This window comes from Mus musculus, chromosome 1 (assembly GCF_000001635.26).
Source record: "Mus musculus strain C57BL/6J chromosome 1, GRCm38.p6 C57BL/6J".
Lineage (NCBI taxonomy): Eukaryota > Metazoa > Chordata > Mammalia > Rodentia > Muridae > Mus > Mus musculus.
Window position 1 is genome coordinate 59996975 of NC_000067.6, and position 19905 is coordinate 60016879.

General features: G+C 43.9%; 1 protein-coding gene across 12 annotated transcripts in view; it reads right to left on the reverse strand.

Annotated features, from left to right (window-relative positions):
- Nucleotides 1–19905, reverse strand: part of Ica1l (islet cell autoantigen 1-like) — a 57686-nt gene that overhangs the window by 11179 nt on the left and 26602 nt on the right. For 11 of the 12 annotated variants that reach the window (XM_017312240.2, XM_030242893.1, XM_011238597.3 and 8 more), the window contains 7 exons: nt 18738–18861; nt 16846–17044; nt 13135–13260; nt 10834–10932; nt 9260–9345; nt 6682–6731; nt 477–737 (listed from right to left, as the gene is read on the reverse strand). In XM_017312240.2, the coding sequence (XP_017167729.1) occupies nt 477–737; nt 6682–6731; nt 9260–9345; nt 10834–10932; nt 13135–13260; nt 16846–17044; nt 18738–18861 (945 nt within the window). The remainder of the gene's footprint in view (nt 1–476; nt 738–6681; nt 6732–9259; nt 9346–10833; nt 10933–13134; nt 13261–16845; nt 17045–18737; nt 18862–19905) is intronic. The other variant, XM_030242896.1, reaches the window with a different exon arrangement.

Here is a 19905-nt window from a genome sequence, read left to right on the forward strand (position 1 = left end):
AACGACCCTTTCTCTAGGACAACCCTCTGGACCCTTCTCCCCACCCTACCCCACTCTCGTTTGCTCCAGTGTCTTCCATTCCTGTCTTCCTCCCTCTTTCTCTCTCCCCCTCCCCCCTTCCTCTCTTGCTAATTCTGAACCTGCAAGAAAAAAATACACCAGACTTTTCTTGGGGCAGTGGTGGCATCACCTGACCCAGGAGTGGTTCAGTGGATCAAATGCTGTAAGCCAGACCCTGGAACAGTCCATGGGAAACACATGGGTTTGGTGAGGTATTGAGGAGACACCCCTTGTTTCAGACATGTTGACAACTCTAATATGGATCAATTCAATATTTTTCCAGTTGATTGTTGTGACTGCAGATCTTATCTAGTAGTATTAATGTTAAAGTCTATTTCTCTTGATTCTAGTATCAATCGCCACAATAGCTTTGCTTAAGCAAACACAAAACACACATCCAAATTCTCAACACTTACTGTTGAAAGCTCCATCAGCGTGAAGGCCAAGGTCAAAGAGCTGTGAAGGAAGGAACTGTGAGGAGGAAGTGAGAGACCCGGGTCCTACTGAAGGCTCCTGGGATGTGAGGCCAGTGCAGGGGCTCCCACACGCGGGCTGGCATTCCTGTGTAAACTCACTAGCACTTGAAGAAGTGGGGCTTAGGAGGCTGTTCAGAAATGAGAATTCTTTCTCAAAATCATCTCCTTCTAGTGAGTCTCTAGGCAGAGCTCTTGCAACTGCTGGTTGAGAACAGAAACAGCAAGGGTTTTATTTCCTTTTGAGGAAATGAGAGCAGGACATAGGAAAACTATTTTTTCCTTTATGGCATTAAAATAATTTTTAAAACAACAACTATATTAATTACAGGTCTATAATTATTTCTAGTAAGACAGGATTTAGGTCAAATGGCCATATAGCATCTAAACAAATAGTTATGAATGCGAAGTGCTAATAAACTACTGCCTATGTGAGACAAAGACTCAGAGACCTGGAAAAAAGACACAAGCAGTAAGGAGCAGACAAGCAGACAGGGTCGGGAAGACACTCGTGCAAGGAGCAAGGTGATACACTAACATGGACAGGCACATGTGTGCGGGACATCATAGAAACTGATACTCGAGCACATAAAAATGTCATGAGTTCATCAATCAGCATGCTCTGATTACAGTGTAAAAAATAAATTTAAAAGAAAGCAAAAGCTAGGCAGTGGTGACCATGTCTTTAATCTCAGCATTCAGGAGACAGAGGCAGGTGGATCTCTGTGAGTTTGAGGCCAGCCTGGTCTACAGAGTGAGTTCCAGGACATCCAGGGCTAGGCAGAAAATATCTCTCTTTCTCTCTCTCTCTCTCTTCTCTTCTCTCTCTCTCTCTCTCTCTCTCTCTCTCTCTCTCTCTCTCTCCATATATATATATATATATATACCCCTTTGTCTCTGTCTCTCTCTAAAAAGAGCCTCTTTTACTGATAAATTTTAAATTATAGCTGAAAAGTAGCAGAATATCTTTAAAAGTAACAGAATCCTCACAGGATCTGATCTCCAGTGTAGCTAGTAAAGGCCCCAAGACTATTCAAGATATGGGGAAAAAAAAAAGCATTTACTTAAAAACATTTACTTAAAAGCTCCGGAATTCAGGAGGAACTGAGGTATGTACCAAGAACAGCCCTCTCCTCCGTAACTGTTCTAGCCTGGAACACTCAGTCTCATTTGAGGTTTGGGGCGGGGCTACGTTCCCAGGACTCGGGAGGCCAGCATCACATAGTCTGTCCCTGGACCTAAAGCTACATTTCATGACTAGAGTCAAGCAGAGGTTGCCATTGTCCAGCCAGACCCTGCTCATTGGATGAATACTGACCCACCCAGTTGAGGTGGCCCAGGACGGGCAAGGAATTATGGAGCCATGAGGACAGAGAGCTGCTCACTCTGGAGTTTAGTTGGAGCTCCCCACCAGCAGGAAGCAGAAAACCCTAGTGCAACACTAGCTGCAGGCTCTGCAGATTAGAATGCAACCCAGGGCAGAGCCTCCCTACAGTCCCACTTGTTGAAAACGAGTTTCTTTCTTTCTCTTACTTTTGTTTTTTGTTGTTGCTTTGTTTTGTTTTGGTTTGAGTTTTGTTTTTCCAGACAGGATTTCTCTTGTGTTTCTAGGCTGTCCTAGAACTTGCTCTGTAGACCAAACTCACAGAGGTCCACCTGCCTGTCTCCCAAGTGTTGAGATTAAAGGTGTGCACCACTTTGCCAGCTTGCTAACTTTTTCTTTTTTTAACGAGTATTTATTTATTGGTGTGTGTGTGCATGTGTGGGATATGCTTATGAAGATCTTAGGAAAGCGTCAAGGAGCAGGCTCCCTGCTGACACCACGTGGTTCCTAGGGAATGAACCAGGTCCATCAGACTGGATGGCCAGTGCCCCAGCAGCTGAGCCAGCCATCCCACCAATTCCCACCAAGCCTTTACATGGTGTTGTGCTGAAGTACATGCGTGGGCAATTATATTGACTGAGCCCCTCCTGATCCCTGTCTTGTTTTTTAATTATTATTTTATGTGTATTTTGCCCACATGTATGTCCATGTACTATGAGCACAATTAGTGTCCATGGAGGTCTGAAGATGGAATCAGCTTCCCTGGAACTTGAGTTACAGATGGTTGTGGGTCAACATGCGGGCGGGCGGGCGAGCGGGCGGGCGCTGGGAATCAAGCCTGGCTTCCCTGGAAGAGCAACTAGTGTTCCTAACCACTGAGCCAGCTCTCCAGTGCCTGTCTTAATATTTTAAAGGAGACTCCCATTCTGCTTTATACTGGCTAGTTCTAGAATTCTTTTCTGAAGCCATAAATCTGGGGTTTTCCTGATTTGAGGCCCCTAAAACATTTAGGGGTCTGTCTCCTCAGACTGCTGAAGATGACGTAGAGCTGGGCTTCTGCCCCTCATCACTGACCCAGTCCTTGGCCCTCAGATAAAGTGGTAGTTTCAAGTCAAGGCTCTGCTTCTAAGGCAAGGGGACCACTGATGCCCCTGCCCCCTCCTCCCCCCTCCCTCCCCTCCACGATCCAGCTCAGTCTCTGACACGAGTTTCCTTAAGAGGGGACCAGCAGACCACACAAGAGAGAATTCCTAACCGTTCCCGAGGAAATAACATCATCCTCAAATGAGTGCAGAGAACTGAGCCCCAAAGTTTTCTCAGAGGTGAAGACTGTCATATGAACTCGAGGAAAAGGCAGTTTTGCTGGATGTATAGGCTTAACCATGGCCAGCTATTTTTTGCCTGAGAAAACAGGGTTGGGGTGGGGGCTGGCTGGGATCAGAACAACTTACTGACTTTGGAGAGTATTTCTCCAATAGAGCCCAAGTTTTATTGGTTTGGTCTGAGGAATATTTGTACTGTAGCATTCCCGAAGTCAGTAGAGCTATCAGCTGGAAATGAGTAGGGCTGACCAGCAGGGTGTGGTCAGAGAAAGATTCCAAAGTTCTGACAAAGCTGCCACCACATCCTCTTTTTAAAGAAAGTACTTATTGAGACAAGGTCATACTGAGCTCAGGACAGCTTCAAACTGGTGGCAACCCTACTGTCTCAGCCTTTTAAGTGCTGAAATTTCAGGTGTAAGTCACCATGTCCATCATGGTACTTGAATTCAGAGGACTATCTTTCAGGAAAACTGAGGCAAACTTGAGTGTAGGGAGCCATCTAGTGCTAAACTAGTGGGAATGTCCACAGGCTCAGAGATTACAAGCTGACTTTCTGGACAGGCGGCCACAAACAAAGGCTTTCACTGTGAAAACACAATCTATAGATAAGAAAAAACATCTCAAAGACAGGCAACTGAAGGAGAAAATATGAGAACTGGAAAACCCAAGAAATGTGAAGAGTATTAAATCATCTAGTCATTGTAGTACAGAGGGGTCTTGAGCAGTAACTGAGGGCTTCCCAAGCGTAGAGGAGGCAGGAGAGCCAAGGGACACCAGCCACTCTCATAAAAGAATAAGACATACAGTAAGCTCTCCCCTGCTAAGGCAAATTTACATAAAGCTGTCCAATTCTGCTTGGGGCAGAGCATTTACAGGGCAAGAGATTGTAGCATGAGGTACTCATAGTATCCAAGGAAAGTGGTAGCCAAGAAAACCACACCCAGAAAAGCTGTCTTAAAAACAAAACAAAGAAGTAAAGACAAAGTTGGGGGGAATTTCTCTCCACCAGACCCGTCCTACAAGAACTGCTACAAGTTCTTCAAATGGAGAGAGATGCTTAGGCTGGAGAGAGACGCACATCTTTAATCCCAGCACTCGGGAGGCAGTGGCAGGTGGGTCCCTGAGCTTGAGTCTATGGAGTGAGTTCTAGGACAGCCAGAGCTACAAAGAGATACCCTGCCTCAGGAAAGATTGGGGGGGGGGGAGAAGGGAGGGAGAGAGAAAGAGAGACAGAGAGAAGAGATGCTAGTAAGGAAAAAACTGTGCACACATAACCCAGAAGGGGTAAAACTCATGAGTAATATTAGAATTCTCTAATGTAAACACAATACAATTAACTATTCGTGTCTTTAGTAATGGCCTAAATAACAACATAAGAAAAAGCAAAAGTAACTGCATGTCAGTAATTATGTTAGGAAAAAGGCAATGTAGAAAGGTGTGAAGTGAGCCCAGCAAGGCGGCTCAGCAGGTCGTGGCACTTGCTGCCCAACCAGACAACCTGAATTTGATACCGAGGACACATTAGAAGGAAGTAACAGACTGTCCTCTGACCTCCAAATGTGGACTGTTGCATGCATCCACCCACATGCAGAGACTCCCACACAAATAAATGTAAATTCTTAAAAAGTAAAAATGAAAGCTAAAGTCAGGTGTGGTAGCATGTAGCTTTAATCCCAGCACCTGAGAGACAGAAGCAGGTAGATCTCTGGGAGTTCAAGGTTAGCTGCTCTACATACAGAGTGAGTTTCAAGACAGCCAGAGCTATGTAATAGTGAAAACCTTTCACAAATAAACAAAACAAAATCAACAAAAACCTGAAGGCTACAAAGGTGCATACCTTTGATTCCAGCACTCAGGAAGCAGAGGCTGGTGGATCCCTATGAGTTGTAGGCCAACCTGGTCTACATAGAGAAAAAAAAAAAGACATCAAATATTCACAATGGGCCTGGGTGTAGCTGAGTTGGTAATGTCTTTCTGAGCATGAGCAAGACCATGAGTTCAATGCCCAGTGCCACATGAAGTAGGCATGACAGCACGTGTCTATAGTCTCAGCTCTCCAGAGGTAATGGAAGAAGGGTCTTAGGTTTAGTGGCATCTTTGGGTGTAGAGATAGTTTGAGGCCAGTTTAGACTGCAGGAGACCCTGCAAATGTAGAGGGTTTAAAAATTTTATTTAAATCTATGTTTATGAATGTTTTGCCTACATTATACATATGCATGAATATATAAATATATATGTATATATTGCCTATATTATATATACATATATGTATAAGAAAGCCTTGTTTATAAGATGCTATTTTATAATCATAATAATGATCACAAAGAATGAAAGTAAAGTGAAATTATATATCTGTGAATTATGAATTATGTACATACATGTAACAACATATATATATAATGTATGTGAAACATTCACATATGTATATATAAGTAATACATGTATATATACATGTGTGTGTATAAGTATGCACCATATGTGTGTCTCGTCCCTGGAGCTGGAGTTATATCAAGTTGTGAGCTGCCCTGTTAGGTGCAGGGAACCAAACCCAGGTCCTCTGCAGGAGCACTAAACTGCTCTTTAGCTGCTGAGCAGCTCTCCAGCTCCTGGAGGTTTGTCAGAACTTGGTAATTTCACATTTTATTTTCATTCTTTGTGACCAGTGTTAAATTGTTATGATTACAAAAAAAGCATCTGATAGGCAGATTATTTTCTTGGTGAGTCTTAAGGTAATCCACAAAGCAAACACCTGTAGTTGACAAACCAAAAATAAAAAGGACTGAAAGCACACTGAAGAAAAACCATCCAGGCACCGAGGAAAACTGTAAGCAGAGAACTGTAAAGTTGAAGAGCATCATTAGCAAGGGAGGTGGAGCTGGCCCATGCCTTTAATCCTAGCACTCATGGGGAAGAGGCAGCTGATAGATGAGTTTGAGGCTAGCCTGGTCTACACAGCAAATTCCAGCCAGTCAGATATACAGAGAGACCCTGTCTCAAAACGTGGGAGGGATGAGCCGCAGTAAGACCCTGCCTAGCAATAATCAATAAGTGTAAGTGGACTAAATTCTTCCATTAAGTGTCAGTGGCTTGTGACTGAATGTATTTTTTTAAAAGTCCCAACTATATATGGCTTAAAAGAAACTTGGAGCCTGGCGGTGGTGGCGCATGCCTTTAATCCTAGCACTCGGGAGACAGAGATAGGCGGATTTCTGAGTTCAAGGTCAGCCTGGTCTACAAAGTGAGTTCCAGGACAGGCAGGACTATACAGAGAAACCCTGTCTCAAAAAACCAATAATAATAATAATAATAACAAAAGAAACTTGGTTAGGCCTCAATCCTATTAAGGAGGAACATGCCTGAGTTGTACAAAGTGGAATTAAAAAGTGACATTTTAAATGCAATTTAAGTCAGTCTTTTACATTTAAATCATCTGAATGACTGTGATAAAACATTTTGACATTAAAAATGTGGCCATTTCAATTTAATACATATACCATCTTACCTGGTTCTCTTTCAAATCTCTCTTCCTCTTCCTCTTCAGACAAAGCTACCCTAAAGTAAAAACCAGAAAGTAAAAAGATTTTGGATCAAGCACATTCAAGGTTCGTAGCCCTCAGTTTCATATAATTGAAATTTTAATTCTGGAGGTACATAAAATACTTATCTGGTCGATCAAATCTGTACCAGTGTTATCTCTAGATCTGCACAGACTATAAAAACCCTTGCTTTTAGTTTTGTTTTGTTGTTGTTGGTTTGGTTTTGTTTTGAAGACAAGGGTTCTCTGTGCTGGCTGCTCTGAACTGAACTCAGAAGAGTTGAGTGTCTGCCCCTGCCCCTGCCCCTGCCCCTCTGCCCCTGCCCCTCTGCCCCTGCCCCTCTGCCCCTGCCCCTCTGCCCCTGCCCCTGCCCCTCTGCCCCTGCCCCTCTGCCCCTGCCCCTCTGCCCCTGCCCCTCTGCCCCTGCCCCTCTGCCCCTGCCCCTCTGCCCCTGCCTCTCTGCCTCTGCCTCTCTGCCTCCCTCTCTGCCTCCTTCTCTGCCTCTCTGCCTCTCTCTCTGCCTCTCTGCCTCTCTGCCTCTCTGCCTCTCTGCCTCTCTGCCTCTCTCTCTGCCTCTCTGCCTCTCTGCCTCTCTGCCTCTCTGCCTCTCTGCCTCTGCCTCTGCCTCTGCCTCTGCCTGAGTGCTGCAACACCACTGCCCAGCTCCTCATTCTTGTTTTTGACTCCTTATTTCTGTAAACACTAACTCAGGGACTATGTCAGGATTGTAGGCACTGGGCCAAATACAAGGTTGAATATTCCTAATTTGGAAATCTGAAATTCAGAAATTCTTTATCACAAATAAGAACTTCTTTTATCATAGCAAGACTTGTTTTTATATACACACTATTTAGACTAATATCTCCATCAGCCACAAAATAGGACACACCGGACTCACACCAGTTCCTTTCCTCTGTGCCCATGTCTTCCTTTCAGCAAGGACTTCTAAAAGAAGGGGGACACAGTGTAGACTCATGTGGAAATGTCTGGAGTCTTTGTTCTCAGCTGTGTAGCTAATACTCTTCCTGTCTTTTACTATGGTTTAGAGTATTGTCCAAAGACTTTGGGGCTTTTTAAAAACTTTATTAAAATTATCCTAAACAGTTAAAAATATAGAAAAAAACAGAAATTAATTTCATGTTTAGTTTTGGATTCATCCCTAAGATAACTCATAATGTTTATGCAAACATACCAAAATTCTTTTAAAGTCTAAAAACTGGAACACTATACAAACATCATGAATAAATGCTTCTGGCCCTGAAACTCTTATCAGTTTCATACACTGTAGGGTAGGCATGGCACTTACTTAACACATAAATAAGAACTGAGAGGTGAACATCCCACACAAAATGTGGTATAGGTGATATTTGCCAAAGAAGGCAAGACAGTCGAGCTTATAATGTCCCCAGCCAACGGTAATTGTAGACATTTGTAGTATCCATCCAATATGGTAATTTAGATATTTATAGTATTCATCTAATATGGTGATTTAGATATTTATAGTATCCATCTAATATGGCAACTGCAGATATTTATGGTATCCATCTAATATGGTATTTTAGAATACCTATTCAATAAAGAGTGGGGTACAGGAACTGAACAGAGATTGAACCATTATTCTTGGACATGACTTCATAATCGTCAGTATTGAAGGCTAGTTTAATATTTCTTTAAAAACACCTAAAGACCAATACAGTATCATTTTAAAAAATAACTACAGCTAGGCAGAGGTGGCACACGCCTTTAATCCCAGCACTTGGGAGGCAGAGGCAGGTGGATTTCTGAGTTCGAGGCCAGTCTGGTCTACAGAGTGAGTTCCAGGACAGCCAGGGCTACACAGAGAAACCCTGTCTCGAAAAATCCTTACAGATTAAATAGACTTAGGATTGGGATGAAATGTCCAGTGATAGTATACATATATGATTTTTAAAATATTTTAAAAATACACTGTCGCTGTTCTCAGACACACCAGAAGAGGGCATCAGATCACAGATGATTGTGAACCATCATGTAGTTGCTGGGAATGGAACTCAGGACCTCTGGAAGAGCAGTCAGTGCTTTTAACCACTGAGTCATCTCCCCAGCCCCGTCTATAACATTTTTAAACAACTTAGCTTTATTCAAGTTTAATTTATACACACATTTAGTTTGGATTCCCCACAAAGAATATGCTTGGATCACCTTCTACTCAGGAGTCTCTGTTACTCCTGGGCTCTCACAGTTGTTGCTGCCTTAGCCAGTTTGCTTAAGGCAGGAGTGAAGCCGCAGAGAACAGGGCGGAGCCAGGGAGCAGGCCTGTGTGGGAAGCAGAGTCTTCCCTAGGACAGAACCTGCAGTGGTCACCACAGCTCACTGGACCTTTTGGCATCTCCTTTGCCTACCATGTTAATAGCAGGGAAAAATGTTTGTGTTGTTTGGGGAAATGACATAGTATAAACACTCGCTGAGCCGGAGAGGAGAGAGCCAATGACTATCTATCTACATGTGCATCACAGGATGGCATCCAGGATTCCACAGCACCAGAGGCAGCTCTTTCCTACTTACTTATTGAGGTCTGTAGTGAGACAACTGCCTTCTGTTTGTCCCTCTGTGCAGTCTGCAGTGAGATTTCCTGGAGTGTCTTGTAGTCGCTATGGATACAAAATTTAACGTTAAGTAGATTTTTGTTTTTGTTTTTTGTTTTTGTTTTGTTTTGTTTTGGTTGTTTTGAAACAGGGTTTCTCTGTATAGCCCTGGCTGTCCTGGAACTCACTCTGTAGACCAGGCTGGCCTCGAACTCAGAAATCCACCTGCCTCTGCCTCCTGAGTGCTGGGATTAAAAGTGTGCGCCACCACACCTGGCTTAACGTTAAGTAGATTTTTTAAAAAACATTTCTTTTTACAACCAAAAGGAGAATAAAAATTTTAGACACTATAAAACAGAAAGTTCCAAGAATGCAAACCATGGGAACGTGGGGTGTGCCCTTTGCACTGAGCCCCGGGTACACAGGTCCTCCTGGCCACCTGTGGAGCCACACATAACTGTGGCATGCCTTAGAGGCAGGTCCAGAGGAAACACGCTGCATTCCCCGCCTGTACTGCAATCCTCATCCCCGAGCTAAAGATGTTCTGCCTAGATTCTGAGTGGAAATTAGGCACCGAATTTGCCTAATACATAACACACTATTTACTAAAGCATTTCTTATAGAAAAAATAACTTTAATCAAGGGCAGCTTTTGGGCTGAAAGATGTTATTTCATAAAATAACTTAAAAGATGGGCGAGATGGGCAGGCTTGTGGCCTTAATCCCTTTCTGAGCACTATGTCAGTTCAAAGCCAGCCTGGTCTTCAGAGTGTTCCAGGCCATGCAGGGCCACAGTGAGACCCTGTCTCACAAAGGAAAAAACTTAAAAGGAGACTGAAGAGCTAACTCAGCAGCTAAGAGTATGTCCTGTTCTCCAGGGAAGCCAAGTTCAATTCCCAGTACCCATATGAGGCAGCTCACAACCACCTGTGACTCCAGCCCCAGAGAGACCAGACACCTCTGACCTCTGTGGGCATCTGGGCAAGAGTGCACGCCCACCCCCACCCCCTTCAATTTATTTTTTAAAAGATGACTTTAAAATTCTGTCCCCACCATTTCATGCAGCAGAGGTAAGAATGGTGAGTTAAGGCTGGCCCACCAGGACCGAAGAGGTGATTATCACAGTGGGACCGTGTTGAAGAAGGCGTGTGTATGGAGAAACGGTAATTGAACTGAGCCCCCTTCCGTATCTCATATGCACATGCGCGGAACAAGGGCCTCTCCTCATGCTGTTCATCTCTGCAGCTACCGTGGCCTCCATGGCAGGGCCACACTGTGAGACCTGGGTATCAGGAACCACATCTGTGGACTTCATATCTTTTATTACTAAACTGTGTGTGCAGGTGCCACAGAGCCCAGAGGAGTGTGCTGTTAGGCCCGAGAGCTGGGGTTATGGGAGCTGTGAGTCACCCAACACGGGGGTTGGGAACCAACCTTGGGTCCTAGGCAGGAGCTCAGTTCTTCCATTCTGAGCCACTGCCTCCATTCCCAGAGCTTCCTGTCACTTGCCTGTCACACTGGCACCTCAGCCCACAAAAGCCCACAAGACACAGACCTTGAGAGCCAGGAAGTCGTACGGATGAAAGCCAGCGCAGGCCTCTTGGATTTGGGTCATCATCTGAGCTGTTTTCTCCCAGAACCCAAGCAGTGTTCTCTGCAGAAACAGAAAAGACAACACTCCTGTTCTGCCCGTCGGCGGCCTGACTGGGGCCGACTCCTCACTGCTGCGCTGCGTGGGAACTGACCCGCTGTCTGAGCACGGGGGCTCAGAAAGAACAGTTCTTCATTATCGAGAGCCCTGAGCCTGTATGTGCACATGCCCGACTGAACCCAGCACTGGATGCATATAGCTTATATAAGAGAAAGAAAACCAATACCACCGATACCTCGAAATCTAAAATCACAGGCATCAGAGGCATGAAAATGCCAAGCTCTACAGAAGGGACACAGGGAATTTTATGTGTGGAGTATGTGTGGATGCATGTCTTTGTGTGTATATGCATGTCAAGAAATGCCTATAGAGATCAGAGACAAACTCATGGGAATTGGGTCTCTCAAGCCACCATGTGGGTCCCAGGGGTCAATTCCAGGTCGCCAGGCTTGAGGGCGAGCACCATCACCCTGCTGAGGTCTTGCTGGCCCAGACGTTTCTTTTCTTATGCTTTGTTTTGCTTTGTGAGGCAGGGTCTTACTATGTAGCCTTGGCTGGCCTAGAACTCGCTATACACACCAGGATGTCCTCAACACAGAGAAATCCACCTGCCTCTGCAGTGCCTGGATTAAAGGTGTGTGCCACTCTACTTGGCCCATAAGTATCTATTCACTTGAGAAAATTTGGCCTTTTATTAAGGTCTCAACAAAGACTTGGCCCTAGAAATATGTTATTTAGGGCTGGAGAGATGGCTCAGAGGTTAAGAGCACTGACTGCTCTTCCAGAGGTCTGAGTTCAATCCCCAGCAACCACATGGTGGCTCACAACCATCTGTAATGGGATCTAGTGCCCTCTTCTGGTGTGTCTGACCACAGCAACAGTGTACTCATGTGTAAATATAAAATAAATAAGGTCTTTTTTTTTTTTTATGTGTTATTTAACTAACTGAGGTAATGTGTGATTTTCCTGCTGTTTCAAGATGCCTGCTCCAGGCCAGAGGCTGAGGGGAAAGAGGAGTGCCAAGCTCACAGCTGAGGGAAAGAGGAGTGCCAAGCTCGCAGCTGTTAGGCTCCAGCCTGACACTGCCTTCTCATTCAAGGACATCTTTCCTCGAATATTGCCAACCTGAATCAGGGACATTGCTTTAAGACAGCAATGAGTGACCACCTTCTTTCACTTTCTTTTCACTTCTTTCTTTCTTTTCTTTTTTTCTTTTCTTTTCTTTTCTTCTTTTCTTTTTTTCTTTTCTTTTTTTCTTTTCTTTTCTTTCTTTCTTTTCTTTCTTTCTTTTAAGACAGCAATGAGTGACCACCTTCTTTCACTAACCCTTTCTACTGGCTGTTTACAAAGGCCCGTGGAGTCTGCAATCATGGCTTGTAAGTAGCTAGCACTCACTGTCCACTTTTCACATGTGATTGAGGGCAGTGAGACTTAGAGGGTAGGGGTGGACAGCACAGGCAGCAGCTTGGCAGGGGGAGAAGCACACACTGCCAAGAGGTAGTAAACTGCTTCAAATCATAGTATGTGTAATCAGAAGTATCAAGGCTTAGTGTTACTCTCTCACCACCCCAGCCTTTGTTTCTATTTTTGTTTGTTTGTTTCTCTTTTGGTTTGGTTTGGGTGTTTGTTTGTTTGTTTGTTTGTTTGTTTGTTTGTTTGAGGTAGGACTTTGCTGGATAGCCTTAAGTGTCCTGGAACTCACTTTGTAGACCAGGCTGACCTCGAACTCACAGAGATCCACCTGCCTCTGCCTCCTGCGTGCTGTGATTAAAGATGTGTGCAGCCACACCCAGCTTTCAACTTTCTGAAGTCCCTAAGTCTTTCACTGTGCTAGGACTCAAGAGAAGTGTGAAATTACAAGGCAGATCCTTGTTTGCTTGTTTTCAAGACAGGGTTTCTCTGTATAACCCTGGCTGTCCTGGAACTCACTCTGTAGACCAGGCTGGCCTTGAACTCAGAAATCTGCCTGCCTCTGCCTCCCAAGTGCTGGGATTAAAGGTGTGTGCCACCACTGCCTGACAATGATTTCTAAGTGTCTCTTCAGTCAGAGCTTTCAGGTCTCTGTCAGAACCTCAACAGTTAATTGCAGCAGTCAAAGGAAGCTGAGCAATGATCTAAATTTTCTCGCACCCGTTAGACAACTTTCAAAAGGGACTCTCACCACTCATCCTTACTGCAAGGACATGCTAACCATGGCTGGGGTACCTGGTAGGTAGTGAGTGAGTGAGACAGCATATTGCAGCGACTAGCTCCCAGCAAGTCCACTTTCTGGCAGACATCCTTCTTTAACTTGTCAAAAGAATCTTTGCTGTTTCTCACTTGATTCTGTACCTGCAATCGCAAAAATGTCAGTTATTATCAACACCAAAGATGGACATCTAGTAGGTCTGAAATAAATTTTTCTCATACACGTGGAATCACAACAGTTTCTCTTCTCTGTGTGATTGTCATCTTGTGGTAAATGATGGAGACCTTAGCTATTTTTGATAAGTGTAGGAGAGTCTTTCTCATATCTTTCTTTTTTTAAAACATTGACTTATGCTGCAGTGTGTGTGTGTGTGTGTGTGTGTGTGTGTGTGTGTGTGTGTGTGTGTATGTGCATCAGAGAACAGCCTGTGGGAGGAGGTTCTCTCCTTCCACTATTTGAGTTCTGAAGATCAAATCATCAGGCTGGTAGCGAGTGCCTCTGCCCTCTGAGCCAGCTCACTGCCACTCCAATAGCTGTCCCATGGGTGAGAGATAAAAAATGAAAATCATATAGTTGAGAAGAAAAAAAATGTATTCCAGTTAAATATCTGAAATGTTTAGGATTATGTACAGCATTAAGCTAAAAGAAGAAGAAGAAGAAGAAGAAAAAAAAGGGCTGAGGAGATGACTTGGTGGGCAAAGGTCCCTGCTACCAGGTCTGGTGACCTGGGCTTGAGCCTAGGGACTCACGGGGTGAAAGGTGAGAACCAATGCACAGAAGCTGTCTTCTGTATTCACATGCATTCTATGGCCTGTGCTCACACACACAATAAAGGAATGAATGTCACACAAAGTGTGGCCAGGCAGTGGTGGCACACACCTCTAATCCCAGCACTCAGGAGGCAGAGGCCATGGGAGCTCTCTGAGTTCAAGGCTAGCCTGGTCTACAGAGTGAGTTCTAGGACTGCCAGGGTTACACAGAGAAACCCTGTCTCCAAAATCAATCAACCAACCAAACAAGCATACAAACAAACAATATTTAAAGATGAGCATATTCTAGTGGTATGTATGTATCTCATAAACAATAAATAAAAATTACATTTTATAATAAAAGTAAAATGTAATAAAATGTTTAAAAATGTAATAAAAAGTAATAAGCATTTTAGCAGAATAAGAAGCCATAGTAAAATGTTGGGAGACATTAATATTTCTAAATCATTCAGGAATATGTATATAAATTATTTCTTAATGAATGTCATTGGATAATATAAATACTGACTTTTGAAGATGTTTACTCATGCATTGACTTAACTAATATTCACAAGTTGTCTAGTTTATGAAACACTATTCTAGGAACTGAGACACTGTGGCAAACAAATGTTCATGTCATCATTGTCAGGTAGCGAGGGATAGGAGAAAGACACAATTACAGGAGAAACTCTGCTTGGAAACACACAGACAAGTGAGGGGAACTCAGTGACCATCCGGTGCTCAGGAGGCCCCTGGCAAGCGGGAGGTTTGTGCTGGACAGCACGATGGTGACCAGGCTACCCCAAGACTCTCGGGGTAAGCAGTCCACCACCAGGGAAGGGTTCCCGAGGAGGAGCCAGGTAGAGCAGATCCCTGGGGGCACAAGAAGCAGGAATAAGAAGAAGGCTCTGTGGAGATGAGGGACCAGACCTTGCAGGATTCTGAAAGGAACGGGATAGAAATCTGGTTGGGTTTTTTGGTGTTTTGTTTTGTTTTGTTTTGTTTTGTTTTTCCTTCCAGATAGAGGTTTTCTGTGTAGCCTTGGCTGTCCTGAAACTCTCGCTCTGTAGACCAGGCTGTCCTCGAACTCACAGAGATCACCGCCTCTGGCTCTTGGGTGCTGGGATTAAAGGTGTGGCCACCACAGCCAGGCAGGAATCTGTATTTTTGTTTTGTTTTCACTGAAGTGAAACTCATGTGATATACAGTCAACCATTTGAAAATGCAGACCTTGGTGACGCTTGTGATTCTTGGTGGCATCCAGCCACTCTCCAGACTAAATGTTACTAGCAAGGATTATAATGGGGTTAGGACAGGGCTCGGGTCAGGTATTCACCAAGTTCCCCGGGCTGCCGGGAGTAATCAATGACTTCTGCTCAATAGTCTTATGTCACCTTGACACGACTGGAACCGTTTTGGAAGAAGGAACTTCAAGGGAGAAAAATGCCCCCACCCACCCCACACAGATGGGCTGGGGGTGAGCCCGTCGGGCATATTCTTGATTGGTGTGTGAAGGTACTGCTCACCATTTTAGTACCTGGGCTAATGGTCTCAAGTGCTGTAAGAAAGAGACTAAGCACACCACAAAGAACAAACCACCAGCAGGCAGGCAGGCAGGAGGCAGGCAGGCAGGCAGGCAGGCAGGCAGGCAGGCAGGCAGGCAGGCAGGCAGGCAGGCAGGCAGGCAGGAGGCAGGAGGCAGGAGGCAGAAGGCAGGCAGGAGGCAGGCAGGCAGGAGGCAGGCAGCACTCCTCTGTGGCCTCTGCTCAGCTCCTGCCTCCAGGGTCCTTCTCTGCTTGAGTTCCCATCCAGATTCCTCTGTTCCATGGAACTGAAGGCTGAAAATACCCTTTCCTCCCTACGTTGCTTTTGGTATGGTGTTTTATCACAGCAACAACGGAACTAAGATACAAGGCAAGTCACTTGCAGTGCCTGGTACAAGGGAGGCTCCATCAGCATTAAATACTGTGACTTTATTATAGGTTTATATAGGAAATGAATTCCTGAATGAACTTTAATATGCATATATAGTGAATTTAAAGTACACATACATGTATATATGTATGTGTATATGTGTGTGTGTGTGTGTGTGTGTGTGTGTGTGTGTATGGACTCTACCAATGAGCTATATCTTCATCCATAGGGGATATAATTTATAATAAATTTATTTAACAAAATATATTTATAAGTACTGTAGCAAAATGAAAAATGTAATAATCTCCACTTTTCATTAGAACTAAGAATCATTTTCACTTCAGCAATTATATATTTTCCCACTACAATAAACTATTTTCTATCTGTACATAAATTCCAAAATTGTAGGTAAACAATATTTAAAACATGATTAGAGCTCTTGTGAAAGAGATAAAAAAAAGATAAGACTGAGAGTGAGGTGCCCTTCAGAATGCATCTGCCGAAATATCCAAGCAACCAAGAGGTGATATTAAAACGTAATTTTGGGGGCTGGAGAGATGACTCAGTGGTTAAGAGCACTGACTGCACTTCCAGAGGTCCTGAGTTCAATTCCCAGCAACTGCATGGTGGCTCACAATCATCTGTATTGGGATTGGATGCTCTTCTGGTGTGTCTGAAGATGGTGACAGTGTGCTCATATACATAAAATAAATAAATATTTTTTTACAAAAAGAAAACCTAATTTTCAAAAGAAGAGTCTAGAGCCGGGTGCAGCGGCATGCACCTGTAACCCCAGCTCTCAGGAAGCCAGGCAGGAACGTGCACTCCTGTCCAGCCTGGGCTATACAGTGAGATCCAATCTTAGATGACTTAGCAGTAAAAGCACTGGCTGCTCCTCTTTCAGAGGTCCTGAACTCAATTCCCAACAAGGACATGGCAGCTTACCACCATCTATAATTCGATCCAATGCTCTCTTATGGAGTATAGACAGATAAGCAGGCAAAGTGCTCACATACATAAAAGACATAAACCAACCTAAAGAAAGGAAAAGGATACATTTCTTACTTTTCTGAACTTTTCCATTTGTTTGAAGGTGTCTGGGTCAAGTTCCTGCGATGCATCTTTCATCCACAGCAGGGCTCCTCTGTACTCTGTGCGGGCCCGCTCCATGCGGTTAATGGTCACCAAGGTGTCAGAAATGGCCCTCTGACTGAATGTTGCCACTTCTTGCTTAAGACGAGACAGGGGAGTACACAAGGCCAATCTAATAGCGCGGGGGTAAAGATCAGAGGATTGTACATCCATAAACAAAATTCTAGACACATTGCAACATGTATTTATCGTGGAGCTGAGTCATAAGGAGGAAATTCCTGACGCGCTTTGAAGACTTAGAAAACAGACCCTGAGTTACTGGGGAACATGTTTCTACAGATATATAAATATCTAAAGTTGATCCAGATATAAAATAACCCACCAGGCACACCTGGTGTTAGAATTCTAAAGCAACACAGAACCTGTGCTCCAAAACACAACACAATTTACAGAGATTATCCAGTTGGCAAGTATAGAGAACACTTGGGTTCAAAACATTTCATAAGCCAGGCGTGGTGGCACACGCCTTTGATCCCAGCACTCGGGAGGCAGAGGCAGGCGGATTTCTGAGTTTGAGGCCAGCTTGGTCTACAGAGTGAGTTCCAGGACAGCCAGGGCTATACAGAGAAATTCTGTCTCAAAAAACCAAAAACCAAACCAAAACAAACAAAAAAACCCCCAAAAGATTTGATAAAAATACTAGGAAAACTAATGATGGGGGCAGTTCTTGGCAGCTGAGATGAGGATAGAAAAACAGATATTTAAGGAACACAACTCAACCCCCCCTGGGCTAAGGCTGGTTTTGATACGGAGGCTTGGGAGGGCCCTGGACTGTCTGGCTCTACTCCTTAAGGAGGATTTCTGCACTAATATGGCATTGCAGAATTAAGCCACCTGGGCCAGCCATCACAGGGCCGAGGAGGTCAGTTTTCTGACTTTGTCTGTAATACAAGGATTCAGCTACATTTACATACAGATATATGGCAGTCTTTATAACCCATATCTTTATGCTAAACACTGTGAAATAATAAGTGGAAAGTGTCAAATTAAGAAAGAAGAAAATCAGGCTGGGTATGGTGGTGCACGCATTTAATTACAGCACATGGGTAGGCAGAGGCAGGTGAATATCTATGAGTTCAAGGTTAACCTGGGCTACATAGTAACCTTTCTAAAAAGAGAAAAAACTCTATTTAAAAAGTAACTTTTCCATGAAATAAGAGATACTATAATGTCAAAAGTGAGTGAGTGGAGGGTGCAGCTCAGAGGCAGAACACCTGCTAAGACACATGAGGCCAGACTCCTCTGGTCAACCTCATAGAGGAAAACACCAACACAGAAAAAATACAAACACGTATTTGAAATATTAGCTGTTCTGTAATTCTATTATAGTAAACCATTTGAGAAATAGAAATATAATCCAAAATGCTATTTTTAGGAATTCAAGAGCACCAATTTTTATGTAATTCTTTTGAATGCAAATGATTAACTAGAATAAAAAGTATATCCCTAAACACATTTCTCTTGAAACACCTTTCATTGCCTTATTAGAATTGGCAATCACAAAAAAGAAAAGAAAAGAAAAAACAACAACAAAAAAAAAGCCAGGCATTGGTGGCACACGCCTTTAATCTCAGCACTTGGGAGGCAGAGGCAGGCGGATTTCTGAGTTCGAGGCCAGCCTGGTCTACAGAGTGAGTTCCAGGACAGCCAGGACTACACAGAGAAACCCTGTCTCGAAAAACAAAACAAAACAAAAACCAAACAAACAAAAAAAAGGAATCAGCAGTAGCCTTTCTTTGCAAACTTAGCACACATCAGGAGGGTCACATGACTACAATCCAAGGGTGAAGAGAGCTGTGTTGAACCTTTGCTTGGCTGAAGAACAGAGGGCCTTGCCAGCAGCATCCATCATTTCGCCAGCTTGAGTCGAATCCCGCTCTGCTTGAAACTTTAAAAAGAGTCCTAGTTCATTTTCTTCCTCTGATATAACTAGGGAAAAGAATGAAAGTTTAGTTAATTCTCTCATTTCACCATTTGCTTAAAACATAACAGGCAGAACACACGACTCTACAGGTTAAGGTGTTTGCCAGCAAGCCTGACCACCTGAGTTCAGTGGAACAAGTGGGTTCCACTTGTGCAAGGAGGGAACTGACCCCTCCAGGTTGTCCTCTGACCTCCACACATGTTCTGTGGCACGTGGGTAAACACAGACACACACAGTCACACACACACACATGTAATTTAAATTTTTAATAAAGAATCACAAGGGGAAGAAACAGTCTCATGTGTGAGTTTCTCGCCCACCTGCTGGGCAGAGGCTGACGTTGACAGTCTGGAACACACTGTTTAGCTCTGGGCACTTTAGATGCCGAGTCAGCAGAACTTTCTTCTGCAAAACTGACAGTTAACCGATAAACCCAAAATGAGTCAAACCATAAAAACTGTGTGTGGTGTACCAAGACCAGCATGGGCCCTGAGGAAATAGTCCAGGGGTGCTGCCAGATGTTGAGAAGAAACTGAGGAAAAACAAAGAGAGTTTGACTAATTTCACTACTTTCATATCTATCATAGATTTAAAAACAAAACAAAACAGAAGGGCTTGGCTAAGAGGAAGTGGAGCTTGGAACATGCTGTGCTCCACAAGGGTGAAGCCCCACGCACACACACAAGTTGGCTTAGGGTTTTTGTTTTGGTTTGGTTTCTTTGCTTGTTTTCTGAGACAGTGTCTTAGTGTGTATCAGATAGCCTTGACTCCCTGTGTAGCCCAGGTTGGCATCTATGCTATGAACTTCCTGCCTCAGTCTCTCAAACACTAGAATATACACATCCCCACCTACCCCCTCTCTCCAGAGTCTTTTTATAGAGCCCTGGCTGCCTGGCTGTCCTAGAATTCACTATATAGACCAGGCTGTTCTAGAACTAAAAGCTCCACCTGCCTTTGTCTTCTGAGCTCTGGAGTTAAAGGCTTGCATCACCATGCCTAGCCTGGAATTGATTCTTATTATACTTTATAAAAGTGTCAGACTAGAAGCA